This window comes from Crocodylus porosus, unplaced genomic scaffold, assembly GCF_001723895.1.
Source record: "Crocodylus porosus isolate Cpor-Errol unplaced genomic scaffold, CroPor_comp1, whole genome shotgun sequence".
Lineage (NCBI taxonomy): Eukaryota > Metazoa > Chordata > Crocodylia > Crocodylidae > Crocodylus > Crocodylus porosus.
The window spans coordinates 103667377-103682916 of NW_017728947.1; the positions used below are offsets into that span (position 1 = coordinate 103667377).

General features: G+C 40.9%; 1 protein-coding gene across 1 annotated transcript in view; it reads right to left on the reverse strand.

Moving 5' to 3' along the window:
- The window catches only part of NUDT14 (nudix hydrolase 14), a 50153-nt gene extending 40808 nt beyond the window's left edge, over positions 1-9345 (reverse strand). Inside the window, exons 1-2 of the mRNA XM_019550817.1 lie at positions 9249-9345; positions 7825-7868 (exon numbers count right to left, since the gene is read on the reverse strand). Of these exons, the coding sequence (XP_019406362.1) occupies positions 7825-7841 (17 nt within the window). The 5' untranslated portion in view covers positions 7842-7868; positions 9249-9345. The remainder of the gene's footprint in view (positions 1-7824; positions 7869-9248) is intronic.
- Positions 9346-15540: the final 6195 nt, after the last annotated feature.

A 15540-nucleotide genomic window follows, 5' to 3' on the forward strand; every position in this document is an offset into this window, starting at 1 on the left:
CAACACCTGCATCCATTGCCTTTGTGACCTGATCATAAAAGGCAATCAGGTTGGTCTGACATGACCTGCCCCTAATGAAACCGTGCTGGTTGCCCTTGAGCATCACCCCTGAAGCCGGCCCATCACAGATATGCTCCTTGAGGATCTTCTCAAAGAGTTTCCCTAGGATAGAGGTAAGACTGACAGGCCTATAGTTGCCCGGGTCCTCTCTCTTCCTTTTTTTGAAGATGGGGACCACGTTAGCTACCTTCCAGTCATCTGGCACCTGGCCCGAGCACCACGAGCGCTCGTAAAGCCGTGCCACGGGTCCTGCAATAACCCCAGCTAGCTCCCTCAACACCCTGGGGTGGAGAGCATCCAGACCCACTGACTTGAACATGTCCAGCCTCTCCAGAAGCTCTCTAACCCGGTCCTCCCCAACCTGAGTTCTGGAGGCGTTCCCCTCAAGTCCGTCTGGCATCACAGCGGGGAAGTCCTACTGTCATAGGCAACTAGAAGTTGTTACTATTTCTACTGATTATTTTCTCCTAAGAAACCAGGCCCACTTTTGGAGAAATGCTGTTTATTCAATAAAAAACAATGCAATTATCAATTCCCGCACTCCAGCTTACCTCTCCTTTCTTGCTCACTGCTCTTCTCTCCACTCTACTTTGCACCCTATGGGGGGAGGGGATGCAAGCAGAGGACCGGCAATTGCTGTCGCCTGCCAGGCACCAGAGTAGGCTACGGCATTCTGAAGCGTTCCTACCAGGAGTGGCACCCTAGCAAAATACATGTCTCCTGGCTGACACTCTTTCTTTATGAAACACATCCAAGTGCATTTTTTCATTTAAAAACATTTTGGCTGTTATGTCTATCTGGACCCAAAGCACCATTTATTTCGTTGCAACTTTACAGTTGTCTATAGTAGAGGATCTCACTGTAGCATCAGAACAATGGTAGATACAGTATTTTCATAGAGAAAAAGGCTGCTTGCAGGTTGATGGGTTTGCTTTGAAATGAGTAACAAGAATAACCCAGGAATTGTAATCTTGACCATGTGCTAGTTGTAACAACTACCTGTAGTGAATATACGTATGTATACATATGGGCTTATGTACAGGGGTGGATCCAGGGGGTGGTTCAAGGATGCAGTTGCACCCCCCTTCTGGTTCTTGGTTTGCCCAAAGTTTAAAACCAACTGCTTGGAAGTAGCAGTAGCATTTCTATTCAGGCAGTAGTGAGGGAGTCACTTGCCTTCATGGCTCATTGTAATCCAACCATTCCCTTCTTAACTTCTTATCCCTTAGCTTCTTTTTTAATGGTGTTAATGTTCCATTCATCACGAAATTATTTCTTCTGAAATTGCTATGAGCTGCTCCTCTTAATGTCACTCGTATTTCATGGCCCTGCAGGCTATTTTTAACTTTACCTAAAAACAACTTAGAGGAACTACACAAAGTAGCTGATGATGGGCTTCCACCACACCGATTGCATATGAGTGAATTTACCTCGTATGTAACAAATTTTTGGTATAAAAAGGGTCATTGCATAAGAGTGAATTCACACATAGAACCCGCATAAAGGGAGAGAAACCTGTATGCTTTAAGCACACTGAGGAACAGAGGTGAACTGCAAATCTAGGACTAAGGTAGGGACTTCATCTGCCTGAGTGTTTGGACATGGGGGAGGGACAATTCCGATAGGAATTTTTGGGTTCTCCCACAATACAAACAACTACTAATTTTTACATTTAACTTCAACTATTTTATTCATTTATTCAGATACATTATGTGTGTATATATAATACATGCATCAGAAATGTGAGTTGTAGCTGTATTGGTCTAGAGGAAAAATGAATTAGGGCTCATGGTAGACGTGATATCTTTTATTAGAGTAACAAGATTTTTGGGAAAAAAAGGTTGCAATTAAAAATTTTTTGCATTGCCTTGTTCTAATAAAAGAGATCACCTTTACCATGAGCCCTGATTGCTATAATACATGCACACACATATTTGTACAGGACTTGATCAGAAATCAGAGAGTTATTATACTAATAAGTGGCCTGAACTGTAAAAGTGTTAAGCATCCAACAGCTCCCATTGACTTTGAAGGAGAAAAGCTAATTTTTAATCTCTTATAAAGATCAGGTTCCAATTTAGGAAAACACCTTTCCTGAACTAAGATGATTCCTTAAGCTGGGGGCATTTTAGATGCTTACATACGGGTTATAGGATCCTAATTTTATACATTTTTGTTGAAATCCTGACCCCATTATAGCTCGTAAAATTTTACCACTGACAGCAATAAGGCCAGGATATCACCTCTGATTTTATAGAAGTTGCCTCTGATTAACAATAAAATGCCTTGCAAAATGCAGAAACAAAAAACCTTCACATTATCATCTAACTTTAAAGATCTCTATACTTCTGTACAACTGCACAATGCTATTTTAGCCATACAACACAAGACCCTACTGTAACATTCTGAACCTATTTTAAAACAATCTCCTACAATTTATAGCAAATTTTTGTTTATTTAGATGCTTATTCCTGCTCTGAGCATCTGCTGAACAACCTGGCAGTTTGAAAAACTAAAATTCAATTTCCAATGTACAGAACAGTGGTTCACAACATTTTTAGTCTCAAGGCACCCCTAGATAGACTCAAGGCACCCCTCAGAAAATGCCAACTCTTAGTTTTTGCTCTTTAATTACAGAAAAATAACAGAGCAGATTTTTCTGTTGCAAACAACTCAAAGAGACCACAACTATGGATTTCTATTTGAAATCTCAGGGTTTATCTTCTGAATCTTGTTTCCAAACCTAATAATGCTAACACTGTATGGTACCCCACCTTGAAAGGATCTCAAGGCACCCTATGGTACCCGGGCACCCTGAGAATTGCAGGTACAGAGAATACTTATGGAGTGTGTGAACACATAACACAGTCACTATAGAATATATTGCCTATATTTAATATTATAAGGGGAGCAGATACACAATACATATCCTTATGCTGAAAATGAAGACTAATTATTAACGGATTAAAAAAACTTAGCGACACCTGTACACCGTTCCATATGTTCTTTCATAGTCAATCTCCTTCCAGGGTTGATGTCTGCTCAGGGTAAATCAGTTCCCCCACTTCTTAATGGTTAGGTGCCTAATAAACGTAATTCAGGCAGCTAGAGCTGGTCATGTGTCTGCTCCTTAATAGGAACTAAATTTACTTTGGAGTACAAACCATGGTAAATTACTCCATGCTAATTATGTTCTGTGTCTTTGCCATAAAGCAATCAGTTCAGTTACAATGAGCTTTTTTGGTATAAGTTTATTCTATTTTAGAGTATTAAAAACAATTTATAAGAACTTTTTAAAATGTTCCTCGTATCTGACAAAGTAGGTTGTTGCCTATGAAAGCTCATGAACCAGCTAGTCTCTAAGGTGCTACCGCACCCCACCTTCTGCCTCTATAATATCAGTGAAATAATGATTAAAAAATGAATTCTTCCTAATTACACGTCAAGAATGTTGCTATCAGAAACAAAAATCAGAGACCACCAAGCAATTACTCAGTGCAATAATTTCGAGCTATAAAGGAAAGCTTAGCCATATAAATTTCCACAAGCTGTTATGCTAAATTATACTGAAATCAAATTTTCCAATCAATTTTAAAGTATTCTGAACCAGTTTATGAATGTGATGCATGTGATAATTGCTCTCATATTCATGGACAGGATTTATGCAAAATGCAAATAAAGGAAAGTAATTCTGCAAATAAAGAAAGTTGTTGTTATTTCTCAGAAATGACAGAAGTTGGAATTAATTTATTTGCCAAAAAGAGCATTCTACATTCTACAGTTTAACTCAGTAATCACTAATAAGTTAGGATGGCAGCTGTTGTACATGTTAAGCTAACAAATGTTACGTGACCATAGATGACTGGCATGACATGTGGCTGTAGTTCCTTTATATAGTCACGTTCTGAACTATTTAAAAAATGTCCACAAAAAGTCCTTTAAAAGGAATATTCTCAAGCAGTTTCAGAGAGCTGCTCTTATATTATGTATCCCCATTCAGTTACATGCATATGCTAACAACATGGATCATTTAAGATTTAAATTTAAAATGTGCAAATAGTAAAAAAAATTGCATTTCTGAATATCAAGTGCTTCTCAACACTGATGTGAAGCTGGATTAATTTCTCTGGAACCAGAGGGCATGTATTCTGTTTCCATAATCAAATATCTGTTCAATTTTTTGTATTTATGAACATAAATCTGAACGTATACCCACAGGTACAAAATGGTTTGCTCTCTAGCCAAATTAGTAGGCTGAATCTGAACTGCAGTAATAAAATGAATGTCTTTTATCCTTATACTCAAGTACTGCTAGCACATTTTTGATTGATTCAAAATTTTCAAAAATCATTTTCTAACTCTTACCTACATATTTGTTATACTGATAAAAACTTGTCCATTTGTTGCTACTATTACATACCTCTAAAGTAGTTACAAATGAAGCTACTCACTATTCTAAGGATTGCACGAAGCTTCAGTCCCTGATTCAATTTGGCAGAGATTTGGCCCGATTTAGTGGCCAAATCTCCAAATCCGAATTCATAGTTTCATAGTTCATAGTTTCTAGGGTCAGAAGGGACCTCAGTAAATCATCTAGTCTGACCCCCTGCCATGGGAGGAAGGAGTACTGGGGTCAAACGACCCTGGCAAGGTGTATATCTAACCTCCTCTTAAAGACCAGCCAGCACCACCTCTCTTGGAAGCTGGTTCCAGATCCTAGCTGCCCTGACCGTGAAGTCGCGCCTCCTGATGTCTAGTCTGAATCTACCCTCTGCCAGCTTGTGACCGTTATTCCTGGTCACTCCTGGCAGTGCTCGGGGGAACAGGGGCTCCTCCAATGCCTGCTGATCCCCCCTGACTAGTTTGTAGCTGGCCATTAGATCCCCCCTCAGCCTTCTCTTTTGGAGCTGAACAGGTTTAGGTCCTGTAGTCTCTCCTTGTAGGGCCTGCCCTGCTGCCCCCTGATCATGTGAGTGGCCTCCTTTGGACCCTCTCCATGTTGTCCACATCCCTCCTGAAGTGCAGCACCCAGAACTGGATGCAGTACTCCAGCTGTGACCTGACCAGTGCTGCATAAAGGGGGAGGATCACCTCCCTGGACCTGCTCGAGATGCACCTGTAGATGCATGACAAGGTGCGGTTGGCCTTCCTGATTGCCTCCCCACACTGCCGGCCCATGTTCATCTTGGAGTCAATGACGACTCCAAGATCCTTTTCCACCTCTGTACTGACAAGGGAGTTCCCCAGCCTGCAGATATGGTGCCAGTTGTTCCTCCCCAGGTGCATCACTTTACACTTGTCGGTGTTGAATCCCATCCTATTCTCATCCACCCGCCCCTGTAACCTGTCTAGCTCCTGAATTGAATCAGGAGACCCTTTAATCTCCCCAAATCGAATCAGAACCCTCCAAATCAATTTGGAGAGATTCAGAAAGATTCGGACATAGACACAGCTTTAAATGTTTTTTCTGCATACCTCAAGGTACCAAGCGGCTCGTGAATGCTGCAATGCTGGGGCAGATGGAGCATCCAACAGGAATGTAGGACGTTCCCCAGTGTGCTTGGCAGCAGACCCGGAAGTGGATCAAAAGCACTTCCAGTCCACTTCTGGGTCCGCTAGGCAGTGTGCAGGGAGCCTCTCTGGCTTGACAACTGGTGCCCCCTGGGTCTAGGGGACACCCAGGGTCCCCCCCCATGGCCCATAGCCGGGCTGGAGGTGGGGCGCTTCCAGAAGTACTTCTGGTCCACTTCCAGGTTCTCTGCTGAACATGTGGAGGGCTCCCCCCCACTCCCGCTCCATCTGCCCCAGCATCGCAGGAATCACAAGCCATGCCTAGTACCTCAAGGTATGTAGAAAAAAAATTAAAGCTCTGTCTATGTCCGAATCTCGCTGAATCAGCACTGGATCTTCAGATTTGGATTTGGCCAAATCGAATCAAGGACAGTGATCTGAATCAATGAATCAAATCACTGTCCCTGATTTGGGCCAAATCCAAATCTAATAGTTATAACCCCTAGTACATGATGACATCTTTGAGCTGTAGCATATCATACATTAAAAATATATATAGGGTTTTTTTTTAAAGCATCTTAAGGAAAAAAATACAACTAAATAAAAAAATCTGATTTAAATTTAAAATCCTTTTTTTTTTTTTAAATCGTTGATTTTTATCCTCCCTATGGTTAAGAGAAATGTGCGATGTTGGGATGAGATAGGTTGACAGGATGTGGGCACTGGTCAGAAACTGAAATTTTCCTTTCAAGGTCGATTCAGTAAGGCCTTGCTTGAGAGATCACTGCTACAGAAATTAGGCTATTGTAATGTTAGGCCCTGATTAAAGAAGAATTTCTCATGCTACATTCATACTAAAGATTGCATGTGGAAAACTTAAAAAGATATGGCCATATCTTCCTAGTGATGTTTTAACTGTCTTTATACTAAGGGTCTAGGTAGTGGCTATATAACCGTAACTGAAGAACAGGGTTACATACTGGTTCATCACATTTAACTGTAGTCTGATCAGGATTAAGAGCAAGGTTTGGGGAACATCATCCTTCCTCTGAAGGCTGTATTGTATTCATAGTTGTACAGCAAAATGCCATGCACTCCTCTTCTTCAAGTGCACATTGTAGATCAGGGGTGGGCAAAATGTGGCCCAGGGGCCAGATGCAGCCATTCTATCTGGCCTGTGGGGCTCCTAAAAAAATTTAGAAAATTAATATTTATCTGCCCATGGCTGCCTATTATGCAGCCCTTGATGGCTTGCCAAAATTCAGCAAGAGGTCCCTCGCCCAAAATAATTGCCCACCCCTGTTCTAGATCATCTCTAATATATGCATTGAGCTCTAATATATGCATTGAGTGTAGCAGTTCTTGGATCAAAAAAATTACACTCTATAGTCAGACACAGATAAGACAAAAGATGTGTAGTAGCCTAAAGAAGAACCCTTTTAATTTCCTTTTACTCCTTCTCCTAAACTGCGCGAAGGAAAAGACAAGTGACTGAATAGTAGCTCCTATCTGGAAGCATCACAGAAATGTGTCTTTAGAAGGATTTGAAGGAGAAAGGGAGGACCCAACACATGGGGATTAGGATTGGTGAATACAACGTTGAATGAAATAAAGCTCAGAGATGAGTGGTTTTCTACCTTTTTAGATTCAAGGCACTGCTCAGAAAATGCCAGCTCTTAGTTTTCACTTGCTTTTTGTCTAAAGAAAAATAATAGAACAAATCTACTGTTGGAAAGGACTCGGAGACTATGTCCAGATGAGCATGGCAGTGCAGTATGTGGAACTGCCTGAGAGATCCCAGGGTCAAAAAACACTGTGAAAAAAAATGCGGAGTGCTGCATGTGGTGGCAGGATCACTGCTGCTGCAGTCCCAGGAGGTCTCCAGGACCTCAGATAAAGCTGCTGGGGCCAGTGCTGGCCCCAGCCTCCTCTATCCCACCCAGGGTAACCTGTCATGTGCCAGAGGGCATGTGGTACAGGCATTTCCTGGGGACAACTAGCAGCAGCACAGGGAAACAAATGTCCACGCTCATGTGGACACGACCAGAAAGGCCACAACAGGTCAGAATGTTTATGGACTCCTGTTTGAAATCTCTGGATTTATCTTGTGAATCATGTTTTCACATTTAAGAGTGGCATGGGACACTATGGCACACTTGAAAGGATCTCAAGGCATCCCAGGATGCTGCAGTACCCTGGCTGAGAATCGCTGATATAGATAAGAGAGACACGAGTTCATGCGTCTGTGCTTACCTGTCATGAGTCCTCATGAAGTCCCAGAACTTCTTAGTGCCATTCTGAAAAACAAAACAAACCACATGAAGGAAATGGGTTCCAAATAAAAACTGACCACAATTAAAATCACACACCAGTTTAGTAACAGTAACTTCCTTTATAGCTTGCCAAGACAAGCTGAGACATACTGCTTCAGTTTTTACCTTAACCGATCCGAAAACTACTTTGTCATTTTCAACAAAGCTTGAGAAGGAATGAAAGTCCCCACCTGCAGTAGATTCATGCAGCTCAATTTAAGGTGCCTAAGCCCCACGCTGCAATCTTCAAAACCCACCCTAACCCCTCACTGTAGAGTCCATTAGTGCACTGCCAGGCATGCCCAGAAGTGCAGCTGTCTTTGCAGGGCTGAGCAGCTTGGCACCTATCTCTCATCTAAATCCTTTTGCAATACAACAATGAAGTATTCCTCTTCCTAAGACATCTGACAGCATTCTGCTCACCAAAAATCAGTGGTCACAGCCACTTTCATTCAAAAACACTGGTGGCAGGGTGGTACCACCACCTACCTTCTTACAATAATTTGGTAGACTATACCTCCAGAAACAGGACTCCAATGATTCAAGTCTGCCCCCATCTTCTACCTTCCAAAAGACTGCCCTAGCCATTAGGTCATTACATAAAAGATGGACACCTTAACTACTAGATGTGTTTTAAAAGAGGATAATGAGAAAGTTTTCTGTTTTCAAAAGCACAGATTTTTAACTTAGGGCTGTAGACTTCACCCCAGAAACTAGAAGACTACAAGTTGGGAGTTGAGGTGCTCAGTGTGGATCCAGCCCTCTATGGTTACCTACTGCTCTGTAAAAGCAAAGGGAGGGGAACACGTACAAATCACAGTGGCAACTAGCAGGGCTCCCTTTCTCAGCTATTCTTGTGCCCTCTTTACTTCAGTTTCTTCTGCCACTTCCCTCGCTGCCAATTGTTTGCTGATGCCACCAGTGAGGGGGAATCAGCAATGACTGGAATAGGTGGGAGGCACAATGGTGCCCAACTTTATGCTGGCTGGGCATGAACCCACCAGGTTTGGGAAATGCTAGCCTAAAGTACACGTTAGTACACTTCAGCTACACTCAACACAAGCTTTATCGTTTCCATCAACTTAAATACACAAGTCAGGTTCCCTGTGCAAAGTGGAGAAGATCAACTGTAGTCATTACAGCTTTGTCAATTTATAGCAGCTGAAACACTGCCAAGAGATTCATCTCCTTAAATCACAGTTTAGGTTGATGTAAAAAACTGAGTTCTCTGAAGGAAACTCTTGGTAACCGCCTCTCTACTATCAGTAAGGCAAGAGAGAGGCCTGTTGAAAAGGTGATTATCTAAACAATGCCCGAAATAAAAAGTAACACGCAAGCAAGAAAAGAAAAATCATCAGGACCCACTTGTAAATGTGGAGGAAGAAGAACCAGAACATCTGAGTGCTTTCTGGCAGGTGAATAAGAATTTAAGACTAGCAGGCAGGAGTGGTGAAGGAACAAGTGAGCTCAGTTGGTAAAGGTGTCACCCAGTATAGACAGGGTCTTTCAGCTCCATTACAGATGTCAGGGTCACTGAATACAGAACAGCTGGTGGGGATTAGATAACAAGCATGTTGGTTCAGAGATTAAGCTCCTGAGCTTTATGAGTTTACCAAGCTTTTTGAAAGAATGACCGTTTGCCTGCTAGCTGGGCTTTCCTTCATTCCCACAGCTCTAATTATAAAACAGTTGTTCACCTCAGGAGAAACTCTAGTCTACCATCCTTCAATGTGTGCACATACCTCCTATTAGCATCAACAGGAGTCACATGCACAGATCAAAGGGAGATGACTTCAGTTTTGAAATACAGTATAATGTTGAAAAACAAAATATAGATGTGTGAATAGAAAGATTAAAAACCTTCATTCATCAAGTTGACTATACAGCCAACCTTGTCTCACCCAGGGATAAGTGCAGAAAAAGACTGTTGAAAACACTATGTACCAGAGCAGTTTCCACTAAAACTTAATGGGATGGCTCACTCCTTAATAGCAAGACAATATTTAACGTATTAACTCTATGGGGTCATCTCACTCCATTTGCAGGTTAAGCTCATCCATGGGACTGGAAACTGAGAACTTGTATTCATGCTTGTATTCATGGAGTATCCTTGCTATTATCCAGTGGTATGGTTTGCCTCTTGTTGCATGTGATAAGGACAATGTGTGTATTTTAGGAAAATAATAGGTACAGGATATACTAGGGAGATATACCAGAGGTCAGAATCATCTGCACCTGCCTTTAATGGACTTCTCGGTGCTAGCTTTCCCATGCCTCAAAGGCAACACTCAGTCAATGGATTAATTCTCCCAATGTTGCTCCTCACCTCAGGAATCTCCTTTAGGAAACATGGTTATTCAGACTATGGATGGGCAGAAGAAAGCCTGAATTCTTGCTTACACAGCTTGAATTTAAACAGTTAATTTCTTCAAAACTGCAGAGATGATGCCAAAGGGAGCAGCAATCCTTTTGGCTCTACATTCTTTTACCTGGATGATATGGGGCAGAAGGGTTCTCACATAGTTCAGGATAATTATACCTTGGAGATGACACCACACTGTCCCATGCCCCAACCCAGCTGAGATCCAACAGATTAGAATCTCTGCTCCCCAGGGGTATACCTCATTAACAGTAAAGAGATTTGGCTCAGAAATGATGCATAATATCTTTACTATAAAATAAAATAAGGTATTTTAGCAAAAAAGGAGTTGAATGGAACAGGAAATGCACATTGTGTGTGCAAATGACTAATTTGCACACAGACAGCTTATTGGCTAGACTGTAAATACACAGAAAGATTTACTTATTATTAATGATTCTCTTAATGTAAAGATCCAACACCATAGAAGGGTTAATTTGCACTGAGTCCTTCATGAAGCTGTTTATCATCATGCCCTGATCAGATAGTTTAGACTATCTTGTGGCTACATGTGAATAATAATCTATTTTATATGATCAACCTGCACCTGTCCAAATAAATAAATCAATATACAAATGAAACGTTCTAACATCCCATTGTTTACAGTGGCAGAAGCCCAAAAGAGCACCGTTCATGCCTATTGTCCAAGTCTACAGTAATTTGAAACCAACTGTATGGAGTTGAGTTTCTATTGTGCCTAATGCCTGGTTCTTTGCTAACAGACTAGTACGAAGGTTGCTAATTATTAATAGCATGTAAACAGTTACCAATGGTTCCTATGCTGCTTTATGTACGTTACAGAACATTAATTCTGCCCAGCTTACTATAACTTTGTCAAGCAGCATGTTGTATCACTGTCTTGATTTATTTGTCTTCTGTTTAACCTGAAATATATACTCACTACAGAAAATGGTTTATAGTTTCATACAGTTAAAAGTCATCTCATATTATTTATCAAATAGCTTCAGTCTATTTAAGTTCCACTGATGAAGTAGTAATATTTATTCTTGCTTCTCAATATGTATGCAAATAATACCCTTCTTGTTCTGCTACCCCTGAAGCTGTCAGCAATTTTAGAGTTTACACTGAAAGCACTGAGAAGCATGTGCAATACCACAGAACTGCAGTCTTTCCAGTCTCATCATGAAATGCAAAAATACCCCAAATGCTTTCATTTTATTAAAATACTTAACACCAATTAAAAAAATGCCTATTTCTAAAGTTTCTCAAAGGATGGTGTTCCAAATATCACTACATGAAAAGAGTATCTGTAAAAATCAGCTTATTACAAAAATCTACAGGCTGATGTGTAAAAGAAATGGGGTTATTATTTATTCATATTTAAACACTTTGCCTTGAAATAAGAAATGTGTCCTACAATGTTGTGCGGAAGCAAAGATATGTGCAGTGTATTATGTTATGTTAGTCTTTACCTGTGTAGAGAAGCAGCTCTGTCATTCCAACAATATCCTATGATACCATACAGTATTGGACGCAGTAAATCTTTCAACACAAAGTCATCATGCTCCCACTTTATACTTAGTGATCGGGCTCCATCACGGCGCAATACACATACTGTATGCACAAGTGCAGCAAGTCAACAGAGTCGTATTCCAAGAGAAGCCGTATGTGAGAGAACTCCAGTTTCATATTACAGGGAAGAGATTATTTACATAGGCAAAAAATAAATATAGTCTGTTTCTTCCTGGAAAAGCAAGTATGAATGAGACCTCCAATAGTGTGAAAAACAATTGTCAAATATAAATATAGTGTTATAAAAAACAAACAAAAACAGACCCAAAAATTATGGTAATGCATAAATTGGGGGCAGCCCTTTTTTTGTTTTTTAAAAACAAACAAACCAAAACCCTCCCCAAAAAACCTTTCATTGGGAAAAATCCAAATATTATTCAATTTAGCATTTACACAAAGAAACTGAAATTAAGAAGTTCTTTAACCCTTTTAAATACGAAATTAAATTTATGGCTGTAGGCGTCACAATACCAAAGGCATAGGTCTGGATCAATTGTGGAAACCGAGCAGCAGTTCAGATGCTCAACTCTCAAATTCCAAGGGCGTGATGCCTAATTTCTTTAGGCTCATCTAAAAATCACAGACAGAAATTACTGTTGCTTGGCTGACTAGAACAGTTCCCCCATGGAAGAAATGTTATTTAAATCAAAGTTTCTATGGTTTCCAGGAGGAGGAAGGGCTAGGTGGGAACAGGAGAGGAGAACGACGGTAAAAATATACTCCAGACGAAGGCTTGAAACCACACCTGTTCCTGGCAAACTTCCATTTACCCATGCCATTTTGGCCTCTCGGCTTGTGCATTTGAAAGGGACAATACTCAAAGGCCCTAATCCCCGGACAATAGAAACTCTTCCATTGATTCTAGCAGGCTTTGATTCAGGCCCTTGCTCTAGGGAAATGTTCCTTATTTTCCCTCATCATTACCTGTTTTTCCTTGTGTTAGACTTATACAGGCCCTAAAAATATACACAAAACCCAAAGAAATATATATAACTGGAATTAAACCACTTTTGAGCCCATGTATACAAGCATTCTTGTTTAACTTCTTGATAATCTGTATTCTATGTGGTTGTGTGTGCATGTAGGTATACAATGATGACAAAATACACTATGTATAATGTATTTTGTCATCATTTTATACATACATGCACACACAATTATTTTTAATGATAAAATAATGTTTCCGGGCAATATAGTATTATGAATGCACAAATTTAAGTCAGCAGACAAGGTTCTTTGGGGAAATGTGATACCTTGTATTAGACCAACTGAATAGTTAGAAAAATTGTTCTTTTCAAGCTTTCGGGCTCAAACACCTTTCTTCAGGCACAGTCTGAGTCTGCTGGTATTTTGTGTGCTCTCCTGGGTGGAATAGAAGCCAAAATGTAGGTCTGTGAAAATGCAAATCCTGGCAGTGAGGATCAGAAGGAATGGGAGACAATAGGTATGTGACAGGTAGGTGGGGGGAATGTAGAACGGGGACGGGGGGCGATGCAGAACAGATTTAAGTCTTTTCTCTCTTTCCCTCCCTACCCAGACTTCATGTTGTGAGGAAGTGTGGTGGGGGGTGATATTATGCTGCCCCTCCCTTGCAATCCCACCGAAACAGATTGACCATAGGTGTAAAAGAGAAAAATCTGAATCCTTACCTACCCCAAAGTTGGGATGCACTGCATTTTTGGATCTTTTATAGCATGAAATGTTTAGCCGCATATAACCAACACGGATCATGTTACAGCAGTGTTTTCTTCCAGCACTTACAAGGTCATTCTAAAACCAAACTTCTAAGAGACTGCACCAGTTGTCATTAACTGAAAGCCTTTGACCCTTCGTATTGAACACTCAGTCAGCTTTGTCTCGGGGGGATGGAAGGCTGGTGCAGAAAGGCAATGGGACCCTGGGAGCCTTGTTGACCCCACTACTTGCCTGGTCTTGCTACGCTGCTGTAAAACATGTTTTGAAAATGTTACGTTAAAAAGAAATAAAACAAAATTCTGTACAGCTTAAAGTCAAGTTAGGATGGTTAATTTTTTGATTTCTTGACTCTGATAAAAAGATTTTCACAATGTAACATTTTACCACATGAGCTGGTGGAGAACTGAATGAAAATGAAATTACAACAGAATCCATCTACCCTAGTCTGCCTATGCTAAACAAAAAAAAAATCCATGTTAATGTAACGTGGTTAACTTAAACTAGCAGAAACAGTATTATCAGTGACTCTGTGCCCAAGACATTTTCTCAAATCTGAACACATGTAAAATATGGTATGGGAAAATACTTTGCACTCTACGCCAAGTATGTAAAATCCATCCATCTTAGGGTTTTCATATCCCAAAGACCTCTGGTGGTCTATGAATAATTACACTGAAGGTTTTAATCCACAGTTTCCACTGGACACACTTCCACATCACAAAATAATTCTCAGAACTGCCTACATGGGTTGCAGTCTGAGTAGAGATGGCAAGAACTGACTGGGCCATAAAGACTGAACTATTTTCTCTTTTCAGAAGACCAGTGCTGAGGCACGATGGCCGGGCACTGCCGGAAAGCTTGTACTGCCTGGCCTCTGTATGACGACTTTGACATGTTAAATGTTATGGAATTGCTAAATTCTATTATACTGTACATCTAAAATCTGTCCTAAACATTCACAGATATAGGACTGAGTTCTTCTCTCAGTTACTCTGGTGGAGATTCACTACTGCTTAAAGCAATCAATCCAGATTTCCTCTGATTTAAATGAGGGAAAAAACTTGGCAAATTATAATCCCTGGCAGACAACAGAACAATGGTGCAATTGAGATCAGAGGAATTTTATGCCCCACTCCAAGCAATATGCCTCCTGCCACGCATGTCTGGCATAGCAGGAGACACAATGTTTGGGATTGGGCATAAAATTCCTTTGATCCCAATCACACCACTTCTGAGCTGCCCCGGCCTGATCCCGTACGTCCAGGTTCTGATGCTGAACTCAGTTCCTGTCCCACTCCTGCTGATCGTCATCTTCGACATGGGGGTACTCCACATTCAAGTCATGGCCTCACACAAATGAGTCATAAAGATGTTCCACATGTTGCTGAATATCTTTGTGGCTAGTTTGCAACATTGTTACTATTTATAGTGTGATTAACCCCTTAATCCCACCGTAACTGTAATGTGCGCCAGGGCTTTGTTTTTGACAGAGAGTAAAATTCACTTATCTTTTCAAATCACATTTAGCTACATTCTGTTCAGTAACTTGGGGGGGGGAGGGGGTTGCTCTGAGACATCTAGCTTATTTAACAATCATGAAAGCTACTGATTGATCTCTGTTTATTCACAGGCGCTGACTTTGTTTTTTGCTGGTGGGTGCTTGCAGATGTAAACCACCCTCCCCCACCAAAAACCCAGCACTTTACTTTTAAAAAGACATGCTCCATCACCAAGCCTCGCAAATGCTCAGAAAAGGCAGCCCGTTACTTCGACCTGGCTCTGCAGCATCTACAAAGATTGAGCGCTTTAGTAGGGGTTTTTTAGAGCTTTTATTTAATAGCTGCCTGAATCAGCTTTAGCTAAAAGCACCAAAAAGCCCCAATGAAGTGCCCAATCTTTACAGGTGCTGGAGAGTCGGGATGAAATAACACACTGCTTCTTCCAGCACAGCTTGTTTTTTTTAATATCCGCAGGCATGGCTCTGTGGGTGCTGAGCACCTGTTTTTTTTT